Source organism: Globicephala melas, chromosome 1 (genome assembly GCF_963455315.2).
Source record: "Globicephala melas chromosome 1, mGloMel1.2, whole genome shotgun sequence".
In the NCBI taxonomy this organism is placed as follows: Eukaryota; Metazoa; Chordata; class Mammalia; order Artiodactyla; family Delphinidae; genus Globicephala; species Globicephala melas.
The window spans coordinates 163,668,485-163,694,973 of NC_083314.1; the positions used below are offsets into that span (position 1 = coordinate 163,668,485).

Below are 26,489 nucleotides of genomic sequence, written 5' to 3' on the forward strand. Positions count from 1 at the left end.
GATCAGGTTGGTTTGAACTCTGTTAAGTGGCACACAACCAGAGATAGCTTCCAGTTTCTCCTATTTACTTATATATCGTAAGGACTAGTGTGCTTTTAGCGCTAGCTTCCAAGCAGAGTTGATATTTTGTCATACCCTAGTTTTTCCAGAATTACCCCTCAATTGGCTGTTATCATTAATTTCTTTTGCCAAAAAACAACCTTCTCCCAGTCTCCTAAGCTAGGTGGGACAAGAGGGTAAAATACATCTTTTTGGGTGTGTGAAATTGTTTTTGTTTTTGAAAAGGGAAAAATTGGAAATACCAAATAGATTTTCAGGTGTAGTCATGGGTACTGCTAAAGCCTAGATCGAAATGGGATTTTAGAATTGTTTAGGTTTTGCTCACTTAAAACTACAGTGGTTAAGTAGATTACAGACACTAACTTGAGGGTTATTGGGATTTTCTGAGTTAATTAAGAAAAGAGTAGATCTGTTTATCTTTACATTTTTGTGTGTGTGTGAAATATACAAGAAAGTAAAAGGATTAAGCCACCTAATGGGAGATAATATTTTCAAGATGGAAAATGCCAACGAATTGATAACCAGAATATATAAAGAACTCCTGAAATCAAGGAGAACAATACAAATTAATGCAAAAATGGGCTTAAAGCCTGAATAGACAGAAGAAGTAATCAGGAAAATGCAAACTAAGACCACAGATAGTAGACCATTTTCTTTCTTTTCTCTCTCTCTCTTTCTTTTGGGCCGCACCACGCGGCTTGTGGGATCTCGGTTTCCCAACCAGGGATTGAAACCTGTGCCCCCCTGCAGTGGAAGCGTGGAGTGTTAACCATTGGACCCCCAGGGAAGTCCCGTAGACCATTTTCTACCATTGGTTACTATGTACTGGCAGGGATGTTAGATCTAGATACACTGCTGGTGGGAATAGACCCATTTTGGAAAATAATTCAGTATCTTTTAAAGTTCAACATTTATATTTCTTGTGATCTAGCACTCCTGGCCTAGGTATATACCTGATGAAATGTTTGGTCATGTATACCATGAGACGTATTTAGACATGTTTAAAGCAGCATTATTCTCCTAATAGGAAAAGACTAAATAAACCAGATGTCCATCAGGAGAGGATTGGACCCCCCCAAAAAAACAAACCACATATTTTCCCAACATTATACTATACAGATATACAGAATAAACGATAGAAGCCCACAGTATTATAAGTAAATATTTGAAACATAATGTTGCGTGAAATAAGTCAAGTTGTTCCAGACTGTGAGTGTTTAGCGTTTTTATAAAGCTGAAATTCAGAACATTACAGTGTAGTTATGTGAAAGCATTCAGGCTTTGATCCCAGCCCTTCTTTTTTCTGTTTTTAAACCCATCCTTTGACACTGTGGACTCTTAACTAAGTGTGTTTTCTATGACCTTGACCAATTCTCTGTTCTTTTCTAAATAAGCTTTTTCTCAATAAAGTCCTTCTTAGCTCTGAATTTGTGTACATCTATGAATTCCTAGAATGGGTTTAAGAAATAAGTTTATCCTCACACATACATGCTCACCTTATTGTATGTAGAGAGAACTTAAATGCCATACTTATAATTTGGGCTTTGGAGTCAGACTAGGAAATAAAATCCTGGCTCTGTCATTTACTACCTATATGACTGTAGGCACATTATGTAAACTTCTAGGAGCTTCAGTTTTAATCATGATTCTCTCTCAGGGTCATTGGGAAGATTAATGGGATAATGTATGTAAACAATACTGAAGCACTGAAAGTGGCAACTGTTATTTTTGGCTTTCTTGTTTGTGTTGGTCTGCCCTAGGTGTTTGCTTTGTCCACACATCCTTATGGCTGCCGAGTGATTCAGAGGATCCTGGAGCACTGTCTCCCTGACCAGACACTCCCTATTTTAGAGGAGCTTCACCAGCACACAGAGCAACTTGTACAGGTAGTGGAGTTGCCAGTAGAGTAACTGCAAACACCTGTGGGCTTTTGTGTTTTCTTAGCACAGGTATCTGTTCCAGAAGAGGTTAATGTGCTTAAAATGCCCATTGAAGCTCTGGGCAAGTTTTCATTTGCACCAGCCTGGTTCGTGTTTTATGAATAGGGGTAATGAGTAGAACCCTGGCCTTGGAGTTGAGATCTGCCTCTGATTCATCAAGAGATCTGCCAAGAACTGTCAAAAGCCAGAACTCTTGTCATGGATTAAGCTAGCTGTGGCCACTTAGGCAGGCCATTTAGTCTATCAGTTTCATCTTTGCAAATGAACTAAGTGGATTAGTTGATTTTTTCTTTCTAGTTTTGGTACTTTGTCTTGCTTCTACTAAAATTGTCTCCCATATCATACTGTTTGAACAATTTCTACATAGAGTATGTTGTCCTGAAGCAATTTTTGGGCAGTGTTTGTTGCTTGTTTTGGTGAGAGATGTGAGATTATAAGTGTATTAAATATTCATTGTAGAAAAGCTTGAAAGTACAGAAAGTAGCAGCAGAACAGAAGAAACCACCCATAACCCTGCTGTCCAGAAGCAGGCACATTTGGCATAGGCGCTCTTAAAAAGCATTATATGTGCACTTTTAATTTTTTACATCTTACAAATAAATGTTTCTGCCTTTGGAATTCCTTGCTCACACACACTTATTCTTTCAAAGCATCTTTCACTTTAGATGAGTATCTACATTGTGTGCTTGTAATGTAATTTAATTAGGTGTTGTGAGTATTTCCAGTTTTTCTTTGTTAAAGACAGGCGCACAGACCCATTTGTATATTTCTGTTAGAGAGAAAAATAGCTCTTTATTCCCACCTACTTTCTCTTCTTTTTTATTTTTTTTTTTAAATGAGAAGAGGCCTACATTTTTGTGTATAGTACTTTATGAAGACCCTGACTAGGACCTTTGGGCATAAATATATATATATATAGAAACTATTGTCTAGTAATAATGTGTTCCTGTTTTGTAATGACAGGGAAAAATTGTCCCTACCTATCCATTTAAAAAATTCTTATGTGTTCATTAGTGTTCAGGTAAGCCATCATGGTCTTACAGGAAGATGGGTGTTGATTAGATATAAGGATTTAAGTAACATAGAGCCTGTTTATATATAAATTTAAAAATTTCTCTTGTTGTTTCTCAAATAGGATCAATATGGAAATTATGTAATCCAGCATGTATTGGAGCATGGTCGTCCTGAGGATAAAAGTAAAATTGTAGCAGAAATTCGAGGGAATGTACTTGTATTGAGTCAGCACAAATTTGCAAGGTATGTGCTTTGAATTACTCAGACTATTTTCCAGAAGAGATGATTAAATAGTATTTCAGCTCTAGAGAAATTTTCATACTTTTTTTGTTTTAATGTTTATTTTCCTCAAAGTATACATAGCTAAAAAGTCAAAGAGTTCTGCTACAAAGTATGAAACATAAGACATCTCTTAGTGGGCTCCTCATTCCCCCAGAGTTCGCCACTTTGAAATTTGGGGAATATGTTTCTAAAGCATATACATTTTGTACTTTGGTAAACTGGGTATTTTAGTAACTTACTTGTTTGGAATTGTGAAATGTTCTTTACTCAATTTCCTTTTTGATACCTGAGTTAAGGGGCAGGTGACCATATCTATATATAGGCCTTAATATTTTTAAAAATCTCTTTTCAGTCTTCATATCATACCAGCCCAAGAATAAAATGTACTAGTTACTCCCAGGTTGTGAAAGATGTCTTAGGTAACTTATAAGTGGCAGAGGTTGGAGAAGAAATTGTTGCTTCCCTGGTGGTCCAGTGGCTAAGACTTTGCGCTCCCAATGCAGGGGGCCCGGGTTCAATCCCTGCTCAGGGAACTAGATCCCACATGCTGCAACTAAGAGTTCGCATGCCACAAGTAAAGATCCCGCATGCCGCAACTAAGACCAGGTGCAGCTGAATGAATGAATGAATGAATGGCCCTCCAGCGGCTTAGTGGTGTGATACTCTGAGTAGAGTCTGTATATTCCTATCATACACATAACATAGTATTCTGTATTTTTGGAATATTTTTCTTCTCTAGTTTTTAAAATAAATTGCAAGGCAGGTGTGACTCATACAACCTTGATGTTTTTAAATTGTTCACTTTTAATTTGTGAAATCTTATAACATTACAGCATGGAAAATAGAGAAAAGAAATAAAAGCACCCACAGAGCCAGTGTCTCAACAGCCTAAGCACATCAGGGTCATCTCTTAGACCTTGTATTGCTATTTTTGGACATTTGTCGGGATCAGGGAAATAGGGGACAGAATCTCTTAGTTCGTTTTTGGGGGTCGCTGTCCTATTTACTTTCTTGTTCAGTGTATTTAATATCTCACTCTTGGATATAGTGTTAAGTATTAATATTATAATAGAGTTGTGGTCTGATAATGACCTAGTAGCTACTTTGGGCCCAGTCCTCTCACAGATAACAACTAATAAATTGTTGACAAAGTGCCCAAAACTACCTGAAGACATTAGAGAGCAGGGAGATAACCAGAGAGGAGTAGGGGAGGTTGTTGATACTTGGAAGAAGGTTAATTGCACTGGGAAAATGTCCCCGTCCTCCTCCCCCTCCTTTTTTTGGGGAGGGGGAGATATATAATTGACATGTAACATCCTGCAAGTTCAAGGTGTACAACGTGTTGGTTTGATACATTTATATGTTGTAATATGATTCCTACAGTAGCATTAGCTGTTATGTTACATAATTATCATTTTTATGTTGAGAACCATTAAGGATCTAGCCTGTTAGCAACTTTGAAATTTATAATACGGTATTGACTATAATTAGGAAAGTTACAAAATGATGACCATGGGAGTGACAAAATGACGGGAGAAATCCTGGAAAGGAAGAGAACCAGGGAGGAGGAGGAAGCCTAAATTTAAACTTTCTAAATATCTGGTTGACTCCTGAACCTCATTTGTATAGGACAAACTCAAGGCAACCCAATAAGGCTAAAAGAATTGAACTGAGGTTTCATCTGCTGCCTACTGCACGGGAGAATTTTGCAGTTTTTGTTCAGCCAAGTTAACTGCGTACCAAAAAGGGGGGGGGGTGAAGGAGTAACACTCGTAGGAGGAATATGACAGAGCATCATTTGCCATGTCTAGATAACAGGAATATGTGGCCTATACTCAAGAAAAAAGAAAAAAATAGAAAAAACCCTATGAATAGTTTTATACCACCCAGATGTTGGAGTTAGCAGAGCAGGATTATAAAGCATTTTATAAAGTTATTATATTTTGAAGTAATTAGTATTTAAAATACTATATTTTAAAGTATTATAAAGTATTTTAATTATACTCAAGGATGTAAAGGAAAATATGCTTGTAATGAAATGAAAAGATAAATGTTAGTAGAGAATTAGAAGCTTTATTATAGAAAGAATAACATGGAAATTATAGAGTAGAAAAATAATATAACATCTGAAATAAAATTCACTGTATGGCTTCAACAGTAAATTAGAGATAACAGAAGAAGGAGCCAGTAAATTTGAAAATCAAATAATAGAAACAAATCAATTAAACAGATTAGTGACCTTATGACATTTTGGATGTTAATACGGAATACAAAGTAAATATTTCATTGACTTTGAGTGCATAGGCATGTGCATGCACAGGTAACTGAAGATATATTGCTCATAATTAATTCTGACACTTACTATTCTGTTTCATTAAAAAAAAAAAAAACGAGTCTCAAATCACTAAGTTGATTTCCTCAGCCATAAATGGGTTGGGAACCACAGTTTCAGAAACGCTAGAATAGACTTTAAAGACTGGAACAATATGGATTGTGTGTTAAGGTGGAAGGAAGCCTTTGGCCAAGTGGGATCCTGATCAGTGATCCTACCAAGTGGTGGTAGCTGATCTACCTGCTTACTTTCTTGGAAGACAGGTCACTGCTGAGGATTCAGTCCTCCACCCAGAAGAATGTGTGTCCTGTCTGCAACCTAGTTCAGTAGAAAATCCTATTCTAATCCTGACCACTTTGTAGGGGAAGCAGTCCTCGGGTGGATGAAGGTACAACCCAGCCAGGCAGTTCTAAAAAGTGATGAGTTCTTTGCCTGAACATTTGGAGATTGTGACTGGCTTTGTGCTACTGAACCAGCTCAGTAATGTCTTAACTCCCTTTTCTGCTAAGGGAGAAGGCGGTGGCTATTAGGAGATTCACTTCCACATGCCACACCTTCAGCTTGTGCTAGAATTGCATAGTACTGTGGAAGGAAGGTGGGGGTAAAAGTTTTCCCATATTGCTCCTGTATCAGAAGGGAGAGGCTGTTGTCTTAATTAAACCTGATTGATTATCAGTTGATTTACTCTGTGTATCTTAAGAAGGAAGATCGAAAAAATATCTGGTAGGATGGTAGTTCTTGGACATTCAGCTTGAGAATTTTGTTTTCTAAATAAAAGCATGTGAATAATAAATACTCAGTACGCTAAACCAGGTAACATGGAGGGGGTCCCGTCAGAGCTCCATGGAAGCAACACCTTCTTATGGTTTAAAAACCTCTGGAATAGGGACTTGTTCTGGTGATGGTTATTTGTGATGACTGTTCAGTTATTGACGGGGCTGGCCTTTGAAAGAAGGAGTAAGACACTATCTCTGCTTTTTTGGTGCTTCTGGAGTGGGTATACACATCCTTTTTTCAGCCCTTGAAGGCAAAATTAAGACAAATGGGTGAAATTTCAGGGAAGCATATTTTATTTCAGTATGTAAAGAATGTTTAACAAAGCCGTTCACTCGTATGGTAGGATGCCCTAGAATCACTTCCACATCACTGGAAATTCCCAAGCAGAGGCTAAATGGCCGTCTTTCAGGATTGTCAGAAAAGAGCTTTCTGCATTAGCTAGGTTTGCAAGTTCCTTTTCTACCCGAGTGTCCTGTGACCCAGAGCAGCTCTTCCCCCAGTCACGAACTCTTTGCGAGGCCCACCTACCAAATGCTCTCTCTGCGAAGTATGGGCTCCAGTAATACAAATACAAAGAATAAGTATTGTTCTTGTTCTTTGACATCACACAACTTCATCATACCCACAGAGCCACAGGTGCAGAGTAGTGCTGACTTAACAAAACCAAACATTCACGAGTAGTCAGTCACTCCTGGATGGTGAGCGCCCTTGAGCATGACCGGGTGTAATTTCATCAGCTGCTGCAGCCCCTCTGGATTGGAGAAGAACTCTGATTTAATGTAACCACATTTCTTTTTTTCCTTTCCCAAGATGATACAACTGTGAAGTGTTTAGAAATGCAGACATACCTGGGGGTTCTTCTTGTTCTTCAGAGGCAGCGTGAAGTAGTTGAATGAGGGCTGTGGTTCCTACTTGTATCTTCCTTCACCCAATAAGTCTGTAGACCAAGTCTGTAGTGCCAGGCTCTGTGCTTGGCACTAGAGATCTAGATGTAAGTGAGACTTGTTCCTGGCCTCATTAAGCTCACAGAGGTGAGCAAAGAATTGATAGATTCTGATACCTGTTGAAATTATGCTCATTAACCAATTCAGCTGTTAACGAGTCTTGTGAACCTTCACTTACCTGGGCTTGTTACCCTCACCTGTTAGAGGGTTGGGTTCTGGTATCCTCCAAGACCTGGTCTCGGCCACGGTTCACATTGGAAGTCACAGATGGCAAAGGTGGAGTCTCATAGAGCCAAACAGAAGAGGAATTAATCTGCCAAAAATATTAAGAGCTCTTTTGCTGCTGATCCTGAGGTCAGGGCAGAGGCCAGACAAGCACAGCCTAACAGGGTCCCTCTAAGAGTTGTCCCTGGATTTATCTCATTACAGCAATGTTGTGGAGAAGTGTGTCACTCATGCCTCCCGTACGGAGCGCGCTGTGCTCATCGACGAGGTGTGCACCATGAACGATGGTCCCCACAGTGCCTTATACACCATGATGAAGGACCAGTACGCCAACTATGTGGTCCAGAAGATGATTGATGTGGCAGAGCCAGCCCAGAGGAAGATCGTCATGCATAAGGTAGGCCAGTTTGTGCAGATCTCAACCAGAGAGAAAGTGCAGGGCCCTTGGTTCTTCTCATTTCTGACATGTAAAGGAGGGTGGGCATCTTGCTTCTTTCTGCAGAGTTTGTCACTGGATTGTGTCTCATGCTGTGCTTCTTTTTCCTTTTATCTGGAATGGCCATTATCCCTGTGTTTGCTGGCCCTCTGTCAGTAACTCACTGGTGTGAGTGTTAAACTCAGTCTTTGTGAGGGAGTCCCCTCCCCGATCTTAAGCCCATGTTTCTACCCCTTGGCTCCTAGGAGACCAGCTTCTCAGTTCAGCAAATCAACCTGCTTGCCTTATTTCCTTTCCTCCCTCTTCCCTTTCATCATTCATTCCACCACTATTTACTGAACGAGCGCCTGCCCAGGGCAGCACCTGGCCTGGCGCGTTGACCTGGTGCCCACTGTGTGCCAGACATCAGCACAGAGATGGCCGAGACTGAGCCCTGCCCACGGAGCACGCGTGGGAAAGGGTGGCGGGAAGCAGCGGTGAGACGTGAGAGCACGTGCCCGAGGTTTTGAGGGGAGGCTTTGCAGGAGGAGAAGTCTGGGCTGCAGAGGAGTTAGGAAAAAAGGGACAGAAATCTGAACTGTTTGGGTGCTGTGAGTGGGAGCTGGCACAGAAAGCACGTGAAGAGGCCGATGGCCTCAGAGCAGGTCCAACGGGCCCCACATAGACCACGAGGCCCGGGAAGCCTGACCAGCCCACAGGCAGGTGTGCCGCGCTGTGTCTGCGCTAGGCAGTACCGTGAGCCTTCAGGTGCTGCTGATCTGAACCCTCAGCCTTTGGGCTCCGAACTCACTCAGCCCTTCTCGATGGAGGGGATGGCCGCGGTCTGGCAATGATGAGCCACTTGCCCTCTCTGAGAACAAAGTTCAGTAATGAGAATCTTTGTTATGGACTCAAGTTCTGAGCCAGACGAGGCACCCACCACTTCCAGTTCAAAACAAAACACAACAGAACGCTGCGCTGGTGTCAGCAATGGCAATTGAAGGCTGGGGAGTCCAAAGTCCTTAAGCCGTGAGACTCAGATAGGCATGTCGGGACGCTGGTGAAGGCAGAGGGAATGTTGGAGACACATGGCAGGTTGGGAGTTCATTCATTCATTCATTCAACAAATAGTTAACAAGCACATATGCTCTACAGCAAGCGCTCCTTTATCAGGGCACCGTGTTGGTAGACACAGCAGTGTCATAGATGGTTACACTGATGCTGGGGAGAGCTGTGGGAGAATATGGAGGGTGCCTCTTCTGTTGTGGGGTGCAGAGAAGGCTCCCCAAGAGAGTGACATTGGAATAAAGCCCTGAACCTTTTCCAGGCAGAGGGAACCTAGAGCTTGAAGGTTTGGAAGCAGGAGACAAGACGGTGTATTTGAAGAAGTACAGCAAGTCCAGTGGGACAGGGCTGTGGTGCCAGAATCACATTTACGTTTCCAATAATGGTCCTGGCTGATGAGTAACTTGGAGGAGGGGAGGCAGCGGGAGATGAGCAGTGAGGACTTGGACGGGGGACTGTTAGAATAGTTCAGCATTTCCTTTAAATCAAGTGAAAAATGGAGTTCAGCAATGTCGTACACGCACATGGGTTGTTAGTTTTTTGACTGGAAGAGGACAGGTGTAAAGGTTAAGTGGTCTTACCAGTGAGCCATTCCTGGGGAGAGACAGGTGAATGAATTGAATTTCACTTAGTTTCTAAAAGAAGAGCTACCAAAAGCAAGGGGGGGTTGGAGCCTCCAGTTCTAGTGACCAAAACATCAGTTGTGTATAGAGTCCAGACTGCAACCCAAATGAAAGTGTGGCATCCTTTCTATAGATGCGTTTAGGAAGGTTAGGCAAATGGTCTGGGTCACACAGCTCAGAATTTGAGCCAAGAACTGAATAGTTTTCCAGACAGGCTCCTAGGTGAGAATATAATAGCTGATACAGGTCTGTGTCCTGTGAGGGGTACAGAAATGGTTTCTAGCGCCACTTGATCCTTCTTTGCTTTGAGGGCACAACGAAACAGACAAAATAGTCTGCCTAGAGCGCTCAGGCTTGAGAGCATCCATCTTCCCTGGTACACTGTCCTGTGTTTCGAGTATAAGCGCGAGCTGCGATGGGGAAGCAGGTTAACGTTGTGGGTCTTCACCGTCTGTGTGGACGGTTGGTGGTTATGCAAATGATTGTGAACACAGTGTGCTACGTGCTGTAGCTGAGGTATGTAGAAGGCTCCATGAACTCACAGAAGAGGAAAGGGGGTTCCAGAGAGGAAGCGCCTCCCAAGTTGTCTGGGATGCACAGGACTTGCGGACGTGGGTCTGCCCAGAGAACAGAAGAGATGCTCGTAGGGCTGATCTCAGCGTGCTTGGAGAGGGTGAAGGGTGAGACTGGAGCAGAGCCACGAGAGACAGTGGGGAGAAGAATAATTTCTGGAGGGAAAAAAAATTTCTGGTGTAGCTAGACAGTGGGGTTCCCAATACCTCTGCTGTCCCTTATTAGCCATTTGACTTTAGATGAGTGACTTACCCACTGTGCCTCCATTTTTTCGTCAGTGAAATGGGGATAATCACACCTCTCTTAGGAAGCTTCAAAATGAACTGTGCTTGGCTTATGTTAGTCATTTTTATTATCATCATTAGTAGCTTTTTGTGATTCTCTATGGACTGGAGAGCACAGGATTCATGGTGCCCAGAAAGAAACCCCCGCTGCTCAGGAGAGCTGAGGTGCCTTGCGAGGGACCAGAGGGGCCAAAAGCCTCCTTGAGGGCGATGCAGTGCAGGCAGTGGTGGACAGTGTGATTGTCAGTCTTGGGATGCACTTTCTCCACATACTGTTCCGGAAGTGGTCTGTGGCCATCTGACCTCCAGAGCTCTCAGGTCCTGCCTCAGCGCTTAGGCTAGGAGCTGCTCCCCTCGTCTGTTCGGTCAGTGCAGCCTGAGAATTCAGGGGCTCGGGTTGAGCCAGTGAAAGGTGTTGCTTGTGAGGCGTGCGTGCTGGCGGGCGCCCTGTGGTGCCTGGGAGCAGGTTACCCAGGAGCCTGCCTGAACCTGCCTCAGGCCAGAGTGACACGGACTCTGCTTTCTCCCCAGATCCGGCCTCACATCGCGACTCTTCGCAAGTACACTTACGGCAAGCACATTCTGGCCAAGCTGGAGAAATACTACATGAAGAATGGCGTTGACTTAGGGCCCATCTGTGGCCCCCCTAATGGTATTATCTGAGGCAGTGTCTCCCCCGTCCCCTTGTTCCCACTGACCTCACTGGCCCACTGGTGAATCCAACCAGCAACCAGAAATATTCTAGTGTAGAATCTGAAATGGGTAAATGGTTGCTCCAGGATTACCCTCTCCTCCCAAAAAAGGAATCAAATCCACAAGTGGAAAAGCCTTTGTAAATTTGTTTAATTTTATTATGCATAACATGTACTAATTATTTTTTTTAATTGACTAATTGCCCTGTTGTTTTACTGGTGTATAGGATACTTGTACATAGGTAACCAATGTACATGGGAGGCCACATATTTTGTTCAACGTTGTATCTATATTCCACATGTGGAAACTTTCAGGGTGGTTGGTTTAACAAAAAAGTTTAAAAAAAAAAAAAAAGGTTTTTAACTCATTTGCCTCGCTGGCAAGTTTTGCAAATAGCTCTTCCCCAACTCCTCATTTTAGTAAAAAAGAAAAACAAACAAAAAAACCTGAGAAGTTTGAATTTTAGTTAAATGACCCCAAACTGGCATTTAACAATGTTTATAAAAAATATATATATATAAATATATATATATAAAATGAAAATCATTTTCAGAGTTGCTAAAGCTTCAGTTTATGACATTAAGTTTATGGAACTTCTAAAAATTGCCTTTTTTGGAGACTACTATGCTGAAGAAAATAGTGTAGTCTGTTTTGTGAGGAGGAGATGTGAGCACCCAGAATGTCTTTCAAGGCCAGGCGGGTATAATTGTTTACTGCCTACTGGATTTTTTTCTGTTAACATTGAAAGGCAAAATCTGATTACTTAGCATGAGAAAAAAGAAAATCCAACTCTGCTTTTGGTCTTGCTTCTATAAATATATAGTGTATACTTGGTGTAGACTTTGCATATATACAAATTTGTAGTATTTTCTTGTTTTGATGTCTAATCTGTATCTATAATGTACCCTAGTAGTCGAACATACTTTTGATTGTACAATTGTACATTTGTATACCTGTAATGTAAATGTGGAGAAGTTTGAATCAACATAAACACGTTTTTTGGTAAGAAAAGAAAATTAGCCAGCCCTGTGCATTCAGTGTATATTCACACCTTTTATGGTCGTAGCATATAGTGTTGTATATTGTAAATTGTAATTTCAACCAGAAGTAAATTTTTTTTTTCTTTTGAAGGAATAAATGTTCTTTATACAGCCTAGTTAACTTTTAAAAAGAAAAAAATAGCTTGGTTTTATTTGTCACCTAGTCAGATAGTAGCAAGATCCTTTCTAAATGTTATTCAAGATGATTCAGTTCATACTAGTGGTTTTGGGTTTTTTTTAATCCTAAAAAAGTAATGTTTTGCTTATTTTGTGACAGTCAAAAGGACGTGCAAAGTTCAGCCCCGCCCTAACTTTCCTTACAATCAGAGCCCCTCTCACCTTGTAAAGTGTGAATTGCCCTTCCTTTTTGTACAGAAGATGAACTGTATTTTGCATTTTGTCTACTTGTAAGTGAATGTAACATACTGTCAATTTTCCTTGTTTGAATATAGAATTGTAACACTACACGGTGTACATTTCCAGAGCCTTGTGTATATTTCCAATGAACTTTTTTGCAAGCACACTTGTAACCATATGTGTATAATTAACAAACCTGTGTATGCTTATGCCTGGGCAACTATTTTTTGTAACTCTTGTGTAGATTGTCTCTAAACAATGTGTGATCTTTATTTTGAAAAATACAGAACTTTGGAATCTGAGTTTGTGCTTTATTATTATTTTTTTCCAATATAGTGCCCCAGGACAGACAGCCCTTTCCTTGTTTGTCCCTTTTTGTTTCTGCTTGTTTTGTTTCAAAATCAAAGACATAGGGCTTCCCTGGTGGCGCAGTAGTTGAGAGTCCGCCTGCCGATGCAGGGGACACGGGTTCGTGCCCCGGTCCGGGAGGATCCCACATGCCGTGGAGCGGCTGGGCCCGTGGGCCGTGGCCGCTGGGCCTGCGCGTCTGGAGCCTGTGCTCCACAATGGGAGAGGCCATGGCAGTGAGAGGCCCGCGTACCGGAAAAAAAAAAAAAAGACATAACCACATTAATCAGGATGTCCAACTGCTATTGAAAAATCAGAATATTCGCCTTCCTGGGCCCAGAGTCTGTACACACATCATGGGGCGCATTCTCAAAAAGCTTGAGCCCCACGATCTGCCTGGTTTTCTGCGGTGCTCTTCATTCACTCCCTCTGGCCTCTGCACCATTTGTGCAGACCCTGCCCAGGGTCTAGATTAGAATTCAACAGATTACAAATGTCTCCTGGCCAAGTGTTGGCTCCTAATTTTCTGAGGCAGGGCAGTAGGTAAGGCATCTGTCGAGGCCTCCCTGCCCTGAGGTCCCCTTTCCTCTCCTCTGTCTAGGCTGCTTTTCTCCACACCCTGCCCTTCCGGGCCCACACACCAGGGCCGGCCCAGCCTGGCCCATTATCCTAGGTTGCTCATCTTAGCCTCACATAAGGGACCTCTTCCAGCTTTGAGTTCAGGAGGCTCCAGCTCACTGAGGTACCTGTCACCTGTGCCTTAAGATGCCCACCTTCCCTTCTTTACCACCTTTGCTTCAGAAGCAGCTTTGGCAAAAAGCCACCACTGAAACTTAGACCAATGTTGGTGCTGAAAGTGGAGCTTGCAGAAGGGACTTTGCATGGTCCCCTCCTAAGCGTGAGGGACGGTCACTAGCAGGCCCCGTGGGTCCCGGGAAGAAAGGGACAGAAAGGTAGCTGAGCTAATGGAGGTTTCCAGTCCAGGACCTGATTTTGCCTTAGTGACTGTAATCGGGTCATTCCCCAACCTTCCCAGGCCGTAGTTGGTGGGCCTGCCAGAGACAGCGTGCTGGATGGAGGTGGCTCTGGAATCAGACCAGGGTTCACATACGGCTCCCACTACTCATTGTGTGGGCTGGTGTTACTTCACCCAATGTTTAACCGAATCCCTTGCTGGAAATTGATGGAAGGCAATATCGTGTATGTGAAGTGGTTCTCACGTCACGTCATGGAAAGTTATAGCCATTAGCTGGTTATGGTTTTACTGGACCCTTGCAGAGGCCATGTACAAATTAGGCAAAGCAGGAGGCTTGGAGTTCTTTCCCTTCCATGGGCCTACTGTCTTTGTGTCCTTGAGATGGTAATTTTGCCTGTCTGAGCCTCAGTTTCCTCTTCCATAAGATTGGAGTAATACCTCACGGAGCTGAAGTAAGATGGAATTGTTAATAAACGTGTCAAGTGCCTGGCACTTGTGTGAGGCGCTCGTTCAGGTTTGCTTCTTTTCCACCTGGACTATTTATACTTGAACTTTGTAATTTGGGTGTTTTTTCTCTCTCTTTAGCATTTAGTGTAATGTTTTGTGTTTGTGTTTTTAGTGGTAACAAAGCAAGGTGCTAGTTTAGATATGTGATACCTCCCGCGCCTTACTTCCATTCTGTGTCTTTGAGGCCTGGGGAGGCTTTGCAGTCAGACAAATACAGGGTTTAATCCCAATTGCCTTTTATTACCTGGGTCATCGGCCCAGTTTTCTTCTCTGTGAAATGTGGGAAAAATAGTACTTTATGTCCAAGGTTGGTTGTGAGGATGAAATAACAAGGCTTAGCAGAATGCCTGGCACATTGGCATAGTAAATGAATGGTATTTATTGTTTTTTTACCTTTAAAATCACTCATCCAGGGCTTCCCTGGTGGCGCAGTGGTTGAGAGTCCGCCTGCCGATGCAGGGGACACGGGTTCGTGCCCGGGTCCGGGAAGATCCCACATGCCGTGGAGCGGCTGGGCCCGTGAGCCATGGCCGCTGAGCCTGCGTGTCCGGAGCCTGTGCTCCGCAACGGGAGAGGCCACAACAGTGAGAGGCCCGCATACCGCAAAAAAAAAAAAATCATCCAATGGCTGTGCACAGGTTTTGGGGAACAAAACAATGCTTGTCCATTATGTACAGAAATTTACGTAAAGTTGTTTGTCACGAACCATCTCTGTGCCAGGCACCCAAGAGATGGTTTTTACACGTTCTCTAATTCCTCACAACAGTCCTGCAGGAAGTGTGGTGGTCCTGATCGTGTAGATACGGAGACGGGTTCTGGGTTCTGATGCAAGTCTTTGGGTCAGGCCAGTGCTCGGCCTGAGGCTTCTTCCCTTGGTGCCTCATGGGAGGGATTGGGGCTGGGGTGGACCCCTCCCTCTGCAGGGTTGGGTTTCAGGGAGCAGGCTGAACCTCCTCATTTTACCACCTGCTAACGAGTCTGCCCAAGGATGTGAGGTCCTGGGCTGCCGCCGCGTAGATACCCGCATTCTAGATCTCTTCCAGAGACCCTCCAACATGGATTCCTCAAACTCTGTATAATAATCCTTTGCCTCGTCACAGGACTTTACAGGTTACAGAGCACGTTCATATTTGTGATGGCTTTGATCCTCTTGAAAGCCTGAGGGAGTAAGGTAAGGTAGATGTTATCAGCCCATTATTCAGATGAGGTGTTTGGGACCCAAGACACACAATGAGTTAGTAACCAAGTAAGGATTTTATCTGAAGTTTCCTGACTCCAAGTTCAGTGCTCTATCCATGCCTTCTTGCTCTTGCCACCTTCCATCAGCTCCAGGGATAGCTGGTCTCGTCTCTCTAGTTGGGTTTCCAGAGAAGTGTGATGCACTGGGTAGTAGGCATTTTGTGGGGAGGAAAACTGTGACTTCATGTAGTTGCCAGCTGTAGCCACACGAGGGTGCTGCTGCCTAAGGAAAGCATTATAGAGGCGTAAGGGCTCAAGGCTCCAAGGTCAGGGCTTGGGATGTTTTTCCCCTGGCTTGAGGGGCTCCGGAGTGAAGATCCCATCTCATCCAGAGACCTCAGGTCTGGCATCTGCTCTAAGACTAAGCTTCCCCACTTCCTTCCCTCCGTCTGGCTTGGGATGGCAGGGTATGGTCACGGATCTGGCTCACAGACCCTAGCTTTGCCTTTGCCTCACTGTGTAACCCCTGGCAAATCAGTTTCCCCAACTGTCACCTGGCATGGTAGCCCAGCCCTGCCACCCTCACAGGGATGGTATGAGGTCAGATTGTTTGGGCTGAGGAGGGTGGCCCCATGCCTCTGTTAACGTGATCCGAGGCCCTCGTGTCTCTTTGGGGGCTACGTCTCTGGCTTATGCGTCAAGCTTTCAAACAATGAAAATGTCCAAGTCTTTTCATGATCCAGAGCTGCCTAGCTTCAAATCCCAGCTTGACCAGCCCTCTGTGACCTTTGTGAGTCATTTAACCTCTTATTGTGGGATAATAATAGTCCTGCTTCATAGGGCCCACTGGAAGCATGTGGCACAGAGCAGGGCACATGGCAAGTCATACATAAAAGCTGTTACTATTATGATTATTATTGCCTCCAATTTTTCCCTGCTATGTTTGGGGCCCTTGGAATTTTCACTAAGGGTGACTATTTGTTTATCCTCCAAACTCGGACAATTTTAAGCATGAAAGTCATTGCACTGAATTATTACCTCATGTGGAGACAGCCTCCCAGGTGGCCCGGCTTCCTGATGTTCTTACCCTTGTGTGTTCTGCGTGGAATAGGGCTGCCTGGAAGCAACAGGACATTATGAAAAGGGTGGGGTATGACTTCTGAGGCTGGGCCACACAGGACACTGTAGCTCCAGCTTGCTCCTCTGGGACACTTTGTAGGACACTGTGGCAAGGCCCATGATGAGGACTTGAGGGCCCCTGCTGTTGACTGGGGTTAACTCGCCAGTCACACTTGCCATCTTGCAAGCAGAGCCTGGAGCCCCTTCAGGCCTTCGATGACTGTAAGCCTGGCTGACATCCTGACTGCAGGCTCATAAGAGACCCCAAACCAGAACCACCCCTCTCAGCTGCCCCTGAACTCCTGACCCACAGAAACTGGGTGAGATAGTCAATGTTTATTGCTGTTTTAAGCTGCTGGGTTGGGGGGTCATTTGTTACACAGCAATAGATAACTAATACACAGCACGAGAACTGGTGTAGCCCAGGAAGGCCCATTTCTCATTTCTCCAGTGAGGCACATGCTGCCCTGCTCTGTCCTGGCCTTGGAGAGCCTGTCTCTGCCCCTGGCTACCCCACCCCCACCAGCTGCCCCTCGCCAGGATTCCGGGAAACTTCCTGGTGCTCCTCAGAGCCCAGGGTAGAGACATGTCTTTGGGTGGGGCTGCACCAGGGACTCCCAGGAAGCCACAGCTGTCCCGTGCCAGAGCTGCCTCAGCCTCTGTCTCTCAGACCCAGTGGAGAGTTCCCCGGCCCATGCTCCTTAGGCCAGGAGTGGACCAAGCTGAGAATGACTGAAAATAGTGGATAATTGAGTTGTGACTGTGGGTCTTGCCCTGAGCTGGGTGCTGCCCTGCGTTATGTTGTTCACCTGCCTCAAACTCTGGGAGAGGGGAGCAGTTGCTTTAACCTCTATGGGAAGAAAAGTGGCCCCAGGTCACTGGCCAGGAAGTGGCAGAGCCAGAATTTGACCCCAGAATCCCCCAGCCCTCTCCTCAGAGCCCAGGGGCCAGAGTCCCCCCCACTCTTGCCCTCTGCCATGCCCCTTCCCAGGGCCCCTTGCAGGAAGCTGGGAATTAAGTTTGGTGTCCCCAGGTCTGATCCATTTGCAGATGAGAAGACTGAGGCCCAGAGCAAGGAGAGTGACCTGCTCAGGGCCACACAGAGGGTGAGGGACGAAGCAGGGACCTGTCTGTGCCACGTGAATGCAGTTACAGTCGCCCCCTCAGTATCCATGGGAGATGGGTTCCAGGACCCCTGTGGATACCAAAATCCACCGATGCTCAAGTCCCTCGTATAAAATGACATAATATCTGCATATAACCTGCGCGCATCCTCCCGTACACTTTAAATCATCTCTAGATTCCTTATAATACCTAATGCAATGTCAACACTACGTAAATAGTTGCCGGCGTGTGGCAAATTCATGTTTTGCTTTCTGAAACTTTTTGGATTTTTTTTCCAAGTATTTTCCATCCAAGGTTGGTTGAGTCCATGGATGTAGAACCCGAGGATGCGGAGGGCCAACTGTCCTTGCTCCTTGCCCACCCCCTGCCCTGGGATGGCAACTTCCTTAGCACCTGGATCTGTGACTGGCCCACAGCAGGGGCTCAGGAACATGAGGGTGAGCTTTGCCAGCCTCTGTGAGTCTCAAAGATAAAAGCCCCACAAGAGGGCTTCCCTGGTGGCGCAGTGGCTGAGAGTCCGCCTGCCGATGCAGGGGACACGGGTTCGCGCCCCGGTACGGGAGGATCCCACATGCCGCAGAGCGGCTGGGCCCATGAGCCATGGCCACTGAGCCTGCGCGTCCGGAGCCTGTGCTCCGCAATGGGAGAGGCCACAGCAGTGAGAGGCCCGCGTAACGCAAAAAAAAAAAAAAAAAAAAGCCCCACAAGACACATGAAATATCTCGGTGACAGTCGTACTCACTCAGATTCCATGGTGTTGGGGCAGGAGGGTCTCCCACCCCCCCCAATCCTTCTCACTCTCCCCTCGCCCCACCTTCCCCAATTCCAGGTCACTCTCCTCCACTGGCTTTTTTGGTTGTCACCCAGCTGGGCTGCTCTAGCCCCAGGATGAGGTGAGAAAGAAAATATATTTTTAGAGAGGCTTTTTTTTCTTCCAGGGAAATGACTTCAAATGTGCAATTTATTCCCAGGAACGGGGGTGTGTGAGTGAAATGGCTTCTGGAATGGCAGTGCCCTCATCACCTCCTGCTGTCTCCTCTTCCTCAGCATCTCTGCTGACCCTTCCCCTCTCTCCTTCCTCTCCCTCATCCAAGGGAAGAGGGCAGGTGTGTGAACACAGCTCCTGGGCCTGGGCTCTCCCCCCCTCCCCCAACCCGACAGTCACTTCTGAGCCCTGTGGCCACAAGGAGTCAGGGTCTTGGATTTGAATGAGGTCTTGGTTGTGGGATGGGTCCTACCTCAAGAGTCTTTGCAGACAACAGGGCAATCAGTCAAGGAGAAGGGGGTGGGTAGAGCGAACCCCAGGGCAGGTAGCAAAGCAGCCTAGGTTCTGCTGCAGACTGACTGCGTGACCTGCGGTCGGTCACTTCTACTTTTCAGGCCTCAGTTTTCTTACTTGTGAGATGGGCAGATGAAGGGGTGGAGTGAGGAGAGCAGCTCAAGGCCCTACATACTGTCATTCTAGGTTACAGGGAGCAAACCTGCAGAATCTTCTCAGCCTCATCCACACACAGGACCTCTGAAGCCTCCAGCTCGAGCTCAAGACTTCAGAAGCTCTCCTCCCTCCCGGGCGGGTGCAGCCTCAGTGTGACCACTTCAGAGCACCCGCTCTCCAAGGCTGGCCCGCCATGGCTCAGCGGAGGCGTCACCACCACCATGAAGCCTTCCTGTATTCCCTCCACGACACCCAAAACCTCAGAGTGAGGTTAACCCCTCCCTGCCCAGCCTCTCTGCTGGCTCTGCTAGACTGTGGATGGCATCCGGCGGGGCCGTGGGCTTCTGTTCACAATTAATGTAAAATTAGTGAAGCTTAAGCTTCAGGGCCCCTCACTGGCACAACCGCCTTCCAAAGCCTTGTTCCTAATTTTGTATTCGTGACCCCCTCAAGTTGTATAAGCTTCAGGCCCCACAGAGTCGGACCTACGCCTGTTTTCATCCCTGCCCAGCCTGAGGGCAGAGCCCACCTCTCTCTTGGAACGGTTGCTGTTTCGGCAATTCCTCCTCCACGTGCCGCTACCACCCTGCCCTGGCTGGCCTGGCACCTGGGCCAGACTGACCTGGAGACAGGGTTTCCACATCCACCTGCCCCTCCTGCATGGCCAGCCCTGCTGTGAGGCCCCCGGCGCACTCATCTCAAACAAAATCAGACTTCCTCCCCCATCCCCACACCTGACTCAAGGGGCCTCCTGGGAACCCTTTGGGTCCTTAGTTTGCAAACCCCCAGCTCACAGACCTAGCAGAGGCCTGGGTTCAAATCCTGACCCCATGCCTGGCAGCTGTGTGCCAGGGGGGCATCACCCACCCTTCATCTTGAAAGGGCTTGCCCAGAACATGGGGTGAGGGTGCCCAGGAAAGGCTCGAGGCATGGCCCTTTGAGACCCTCACACAGGTAGGTCCCTGGGCAGGTAGGGGGCCCCCCACAGATGGAGGCCAAGCCTTCCCACTCTTGCCCGGGCCCTGTGGACTCCCTCAGCAGCCGCTCAGCTTATCCTGTGATACTTGCTGGGGCAGCAGACAGACAGCCAGAGTCTCCCCAGGTGCCCTCTGTGGGCCCTAGATCAGAGCCTTCTTGCCAGAATCCTGCTTTGGTTCCTGATTTCGGGGTCAATAACGTCAGGACTGATGTCATTCAGACTTTTCTCAGAAGCAAACCCGGATTCTGGCCTCCATCTTGAGTCCTGGGCAAGGCTGGAAGTTACGATAGGAGAAGGAGGGTGCAGAGCGGGCAGGGGGGAGGTAGGGGCAGCCCAGGAGAGGCAAAGACTGGTTTTCCCAGGCTTGTCTTGAGCTGGAGGGTCAGTTAGGATCGCAAAGTCCCCTGTGGCCACAGGGGAGGGCACAGCAGTGGTCTGTCAGCACTCTCACTTCCTGACTGTGTAACCCGGGGCCAGTCACCCAGCCCCTCAGGGCCCCAGTTTCCCCAACTGTAAAATGGGGAACCAGTAAGGAGCGAACGAATGCATCGTGCTCCCTGTGTGCCAGGCTCCGCTGGAAGGGCTCCTCTCGGCTACAAAGCTGGGAGGCAAGTGTGTTTTTTGTACACAGATCACACGGCTGTGGGGAGGAGTGAGGGACAGCGCTCCTGGCAGGTGCCCTGAACAGTGCCTGGCGAAGAGCAAGCCCTCAGGAGGTCCTGGCTCTCATTATTCCATGGCAGTGTGAGTTCCAAAGAGCCAGTCTGTTTAGCGAAACCTCCGGGGGCAGGTGGCGTCAGGCAACCACTACTGAGCACCTACTGTGTGCCAGGCCCAGAAACGCAACTCCAAATAAGGCAGCTCGGGCCTGGAGCTCAGAGATGCCGGCTGGCTGAGGCCTCCACTTCCCTTTTGCTGCCTTGTTGGAGCCAGGAGCCCTGGCCAAGGGCAGAGAAAGGTCTCATTGGGAAGGGTGGTGAGGCCTGGCTGTCAGGCATGCCTGTGGGGGGTTATCTGGTTTCCAGGCTCATCTGAGCGCGTCCACCAATTGGTTGTGTCCATGTGACAGTGTGAATCCCCTCACTGACTCTTTAACTCACTCATCAAATACTCCCCAACAGACCTCTGCCCCTGGCATTATAGTGTGACCATTAAGACCCTGGGTCAAGAGCTTAGCTCTCACTCGCCAGCTGTGTGACCTTGGACACATCTCCTAACTTCCCTGTGTCTCGACTCATCATCTAAAGTGGGGATAATGTCAGTGTGCACTTTGTAAAGCCATGCCTGGCATATAGTCAGCTCTGTTTGGGTTCCGTGATTATTGTCTGTTGGGGATACTGAGGTGCTCCCACTTCAGTGGGGGGTGGTGACAGACAGTAGAGACTGAAAGCGGGGGAGGGCAAGGATGGGCACTGGCCAGGGCAGGACCAGCCCTGCTCAAGGAAGTCAGGCAGGCTCTCCCGAGGGGCCAAGTGGGCCGTGGGAGTTGAGCGGGGAGGGGGCCAGCAGCAGGTGCCTGTGTGGATGGGGAGGGCAGGTGAGGGAGACCCTGAGATGCGGGGACTTGGCTCCAATGCACAGGTAGGCGTGGGGGAGGGGAACTACACGGAGCATCGGGGGCTGGAATGCGGTGAATGTGTGCAGCTGTGAACCCCAGAAGAACTGAGCGGGGGATGGGGGGGATGGAGGGGTGGGGGGTGGGGTTGGTGAGGAGTGGCATGAGAGCGCGGGGCCCAGACCTGGCTCAGTTCGGGCTGTGACCGGTATCTCTGAGGAGCAGCAGATGGCGTGTCTGGCCTGCCCAGCCCAAAGATCTTCCCCCTCCCCCTCCTCAGGACATCAGGGAAGAGGGCTGCTGCTGCCAGAAGTCTTTTTTTAAAAAAATAAATTTATTTTATTTATTTATTTTTGGCTGCATCGGGTCATCGTTGCTGCACACGGGCTTTCTCTAGTTGCGGTGAACGGGGACTACTCTTCGTTGCGGTGCGTGGGCTTCTCATTGCGGTGGCTTCTCTTGTTGCAGAGCACGGTGTCTAGGCGCACGGGCTTCAGTAGTTGTGGCTCGCGGGATCAGCAGTTGTGGCACGCGGGATCAGCAGTTGTGGCACACGGTCTCTAGAGCGCAGGCTCAGTAACTGTGGCGCTCGGGCTTAATTGCTCCGCAGCATATGGGACCCTCCTGGACTAGGGCTCAAACCCGTGTCCCCTGCATTGGCAGGCAGATTCTTAACCACTGTGCCACCAGGAATGTCCCCAGAAGTCTTAGAACTGGCAGGAACTTCTGAAGGTGGGCCATGCTCACGGCCCATCCTGTGCATGGAGACTGTTCTAATGGCCTTCCTGATCGCTAGTTTTTGGAGCCTTGTATACCTGCCAAGACAGAGTACTCACTACCTCTCAGAGTAGCCACTGCCATCTGCGGCCAGTTCCAACTGTTCCAAAGTCCTTCCTTGCACAGAGCTGACAACTGGCGTCTCATACCCCCTACCCTCACGCTGTTGGCCCCAACTCTGCCCTTTGGGGGCTCCTCAGAACCAGCCTGTTCCCTGGGCCTGTAGCAGCCCCTCTGGGAGGTGACTGTCCCTACATCTGGTCCCTTACTTTATAAACATCATCCCAGCCACCTTTATTGAACCCCCAGTACAAAGTCAGGAAGAGCTCATTTAATCTTCACAACCTAGCACCTGGCCCTGGGCCGGTGTTGTGTGTGGCACACACAGGCACTCACTTTACCTTTGGATGATAAATGAATGAATGAATAAATGAACCCCATGTGGTCACTATTCCCATATTACAGTTGGGAAACTGAGGCTCAGAGAGGTAAACTCACTCATCTAGAGTCATCCAGCTCACAACTGGCAGAATTGAGATCTGAACCCAGGTATCTGCCCAACCCAGAGCCAGAACTCTTCAACTCCAAGCTGTGCTGCCTCAACTGGAACCAGCTCCCCACCTACTGGGTCCCATCAGCCCCTCTCCATCCATCTTCCCAAGGTGCCCAAGGGTCAGAATTCCTCAAGGTTTGGCACTGGGATTCCCAGAGGCTGGGACCTCAGAATTCCTAGGAATTTTTGAATCTCAGAGAGTTGGAAAGTTTCCCTCCCTCTCCAAATCTCTGCCAAAGGGCAGCTGGCCTGGCCTTATATACCCTTTAGGGATGGGGCTCTCACTCCCTTTCAGGGAACACCTAAAGCAGCTCTGCCTAATGAGCTGAACTTTGACCTCTGGACCTCCTCTCAAGGCCCCTGAAGGACCAGTCCAGGTTCCTCCGACACCCCCAAATCATGGCTGGTGCCCGAGTCTGTTCCACCGGCCCACCCGGCACTCACCCCTACTGGCTCCGTGAGTCCTGGTTTCAGTTCCCTTTTCCTTGGGGGAATTGTTCCAGTTTCAGCTCAATGATTTCCCATCTCCTGAGGGCAGGCCCTGCACTGGGTGTGGGGACATGGGGGCTGAGGGCAAAGACTTTCCGCCTGCCAGTGCTAGCAAATAACCTCCCCTCTCTGGGCCTCGGTTTCCCATCTAGGAAGTGGAACTATTGACAGCACCTACTTCATGGGGTCACTGAGAGGGTGAGATGAGATAACCCCTGTAAAGCACTTGGCATGGGTAAGGGCTAAATAAATACTTACCCCCTTCTTCTCCCAAAACAGGTGGGTGGGGGTGACTGGGAGGTGAGTGGGAAACACATTCATTGATTCAACAAATTTGTACTGAGTCACTGCTACGCACCAGGCCCTGGGCTAGTGCTGGGGACACAGCAGTGAACAAGACGACACAAACCGTTGCCCTCCTGGGGCTCATGTGCTAGTGGTGGGAGACCCCAGTGGGTAAGTGCAGTGCATCGTATGTCAGGTGGGAATAAAGGCACCAGAGAAACGCACAATGACCACGTTTGGGAAAAGGAATGTGGGGCAGGGGTAGGGGGGTCTGCATCCCACAGTGAGGAATCTGAGTCTCAGAGAACTGGGGACACCTGCCTGAGGTCACACAGCTGGTGGGGAAGCAGCACTAGGCCAAGTCTGCCCACCCCAGTGACAGGGCCCAAAGGGGGCCACGCCTGATCTGAGTTCCCGTTGCCCACCCGTGGAGACATCAAAGCCCAGTGGACTCGGATGACCTCTGTCCCCCTCGGTGGACCGGCTTGAGGGCGGGGGTGATGGGTCCTGGGAGAGCCAGTGAACCGAGTCGTTAGCGGGGAGGGTATTAATGGTCACGCAGATGCGACCCATCTACCCAGACCCTCCGACAAGCCGGGTCGTACCCCGCATCCCCACGCGGGGTCCTTCCCCTCCAAGCCCTGCGACGGCCCCGTCCCCAGAGCAAGCCTCTGCGAGGCCGGCCACCCGTCTCGGGTCGCACGTACCCCCCCCCCCCCGCCTCATCCCGCGGCGGGCGGGCGGGCGCGTGTGGGGCGCGGGGGCACCCGGGCGGCCCGGGCTGCGGGGGGAGCTCAGCGTCCAGCCCCGCCCCTCCCCGCCCCGCCTCCCGCGCTGGGGGCGGCCTGGCGGCGGCGCACGCTTCCTGCAGGCGCGGCGGCCGTGGGCGCGGAGCTGCCGGGCGGAGCCGGGCCGCCGAGCCGGAGCGCCGACCGAGAGCGCGCCGGGCCAGCCGCCGGGCCGCGCCGCCGTCGCCGCCGCCTCGGGAACAAAGGCGCCCGCCCGCCGCCGCCGCCGCCGCCGCCGCCGCCGCCGCCGCCGCCATGAAGCCCGGTCCGCCGCACCGCGCCGGGGCCGCCCACGGGGCTGGCGCTGGGGCCGGGGCCGCGGCCGGGCCAGGGGCCCGCGGGCTGCTCCTGCCGCCACTGCTGCTGCTGCTGCTGGCGGGGCGCGCCGCGGGGGTGAGTGCTTCCCGCTCCCGCGCCCCGGCTTGCGCGCCGCGCCGGCCTGGGGGGGGCGGGGGTCCAGTGCCTGGCCGCCCGCGCCTCCCGGGGGCTCGTTTCCCCGGGGGCTCGTTTCCCCGGGGGCGGGACCCTTCCCCGTGGGCGGCCTGGGGTCCGGGCTGGGGTCCGGGCGCGGGGCCGCGCTGGGCGTGTCTCGGGTCTGAGCAGACGTGGCTTTGCTTCGTGGGTGTGCCCGGACCGCGGCCACTTTTAGGGAATCGGGTCGCCTCCCCCTGCTGGGGGAGGGTGTGCGTTAGGTTCCTCCCTCCGAGGGTCGCGGCGGGAGGGCAGGGGGGCCCGGGGAGGGGGAGGGGTGAAGGGGACCTGTGTGAAGGTGACCTGAGGGGGTGGGTGAGTGTGACCGCGTGTGTGGCCACCTCCGTGGAGGGTGCTGGGACCTGTGGGGTGTGCACGGGTGAAGGATGAGGCGTGAGGACCAGTCCGTCCCCATGGATGGGGGCCATCGTGCCCTACCTGCGTGTGGTCGTGTCAGGGTGACCCATTGTGCACGGTGTGTGCCGGAGACGGGCTGGGGACTGTTGGCCATGCTGTGTGTGCCTACAAGAGGTGAGTGTGTTGAGGGGGAGATCTCTGTGGTGGGTGTGTGCTCCAGCCCATGGGAGTGTGTGTGCAGGCGTGTGTTGGCAGGTGCATGGGTTACCCCGTGCGTGGAGCATGCGCCCCTGAGTGGGGCCGAGTGTGCAGGTGCGGTGAGTATGTATGAGGTGACCCCTGGGTGTTCCTTTGAGTGACCGCAGCAGCCGTGGGGTTGAGCTCAGTCCCAGCTCCATCAGGGGGAGCAGGAGGAAAGGCCACCTCCTCCCCATTGAGGGACCCAGGTCCCAAGTGAGTTCCCTATGGGCACGTGTCTGGAGCCTGGCCCAGGCATGAACTGGGGGGTTTCTAGGCCTGATCCCCTTGGTTGGTTCTAGGAGCTGTGCCTGTCCCCCGTTCCCCAGGCTGAGAGGGACCCAGGCCTCTCAGGCAAACCCCCCGCCCCGGGTGCCTACTCCTCCACTGCAAGTCTCTTTGGGCCTCAGTTGGCCAGTCTGTGAAATGGGAGGAGGTCAGCAGGGACTCAGAGGTTGCATCTTGGACAGGCAGGCTACTCCTCAGCCTTTCCCATCTGGGGACTATGAGCTGGGGTGGGGGGGAGTGTTGCATGCCAGGCTGAGTATGGGGCCCGGTGGGCTGGGTGCCTCATCCCCAGTTATTCCCCAGGTGGGGTGAGGAAAAGAGGTCCCAGGGAGGGACAGGGACCCAGCCCATCCTAGCAGCTGGGTTACTTTCTCAGCTACACTTCTGGAAGACCATC

At 49.3% G+C, this 26,489-nt stretch overlaps 2 protein-coding genes and 1 non-coding gene across 17 annotated transcripts in view; all 3 read left to right on the forward strand.

Annotated features, from left to right (window-relative positions):
- Positions 1-12,926, forward strand: part of PUM1 (pumilio RNA binding family member 1) — a 127,378-nt gene extending 114,452 nt beyond the window's left edge. For all 15 annotated transcript variants that reach the window (XM_060308786.1, XM_060308800.1, XM_060308824.1 and 12 more), the window contains 4 exons: positions 1,821-1,946; positions 3,136-3,257; positions 7,779-7,971; positions 11,066-12,926. In XM_060308786.1, coding sequence (XP_060164769.1) covers positions 1,821-1,946; positions 3,136-3,257; positions 7,779-7,971; positions 11,066-11,197 — 573 coding nt within the window. In that variant the 3' untranslated portion in view covers positions 11,198-12,926. The remainder of the gene's footprint in view (positions 1-1,820; positions 1,947-3,135; positions 3,258-7,778; positions 7,972-11,065) is intronic.
- On the forward strand, positions 8,833-8,917 carry LOC132594113 (small nucleolar RNA SNORD103/SNORD85). Its single transcript, XR_009560294.1, has one exon. It is a non-coding gene; the product is annotated as a small nucleolar RNA SNORD103/SNORD85 (small nucleolar RNA).
- A 12,106-nt stretch (positions 12,927-25,032) lies between the features above and the next one.
- The window catches only part of SDC3 (syndecan 3), a 36,975-nt gene continuing 35,518 nt past the window's right edge, over positions 25,033-26,489 (forward strand). Inside the window, exon 1 of the mRNA XM_030871842.2 lies at positions 25,033-25,132. The gene's annotated coding sequence lies outside the window, so the exon portion shown is untranslated. The remainder of the gene's footprint in view (positions 25,133-26,489) is intronic.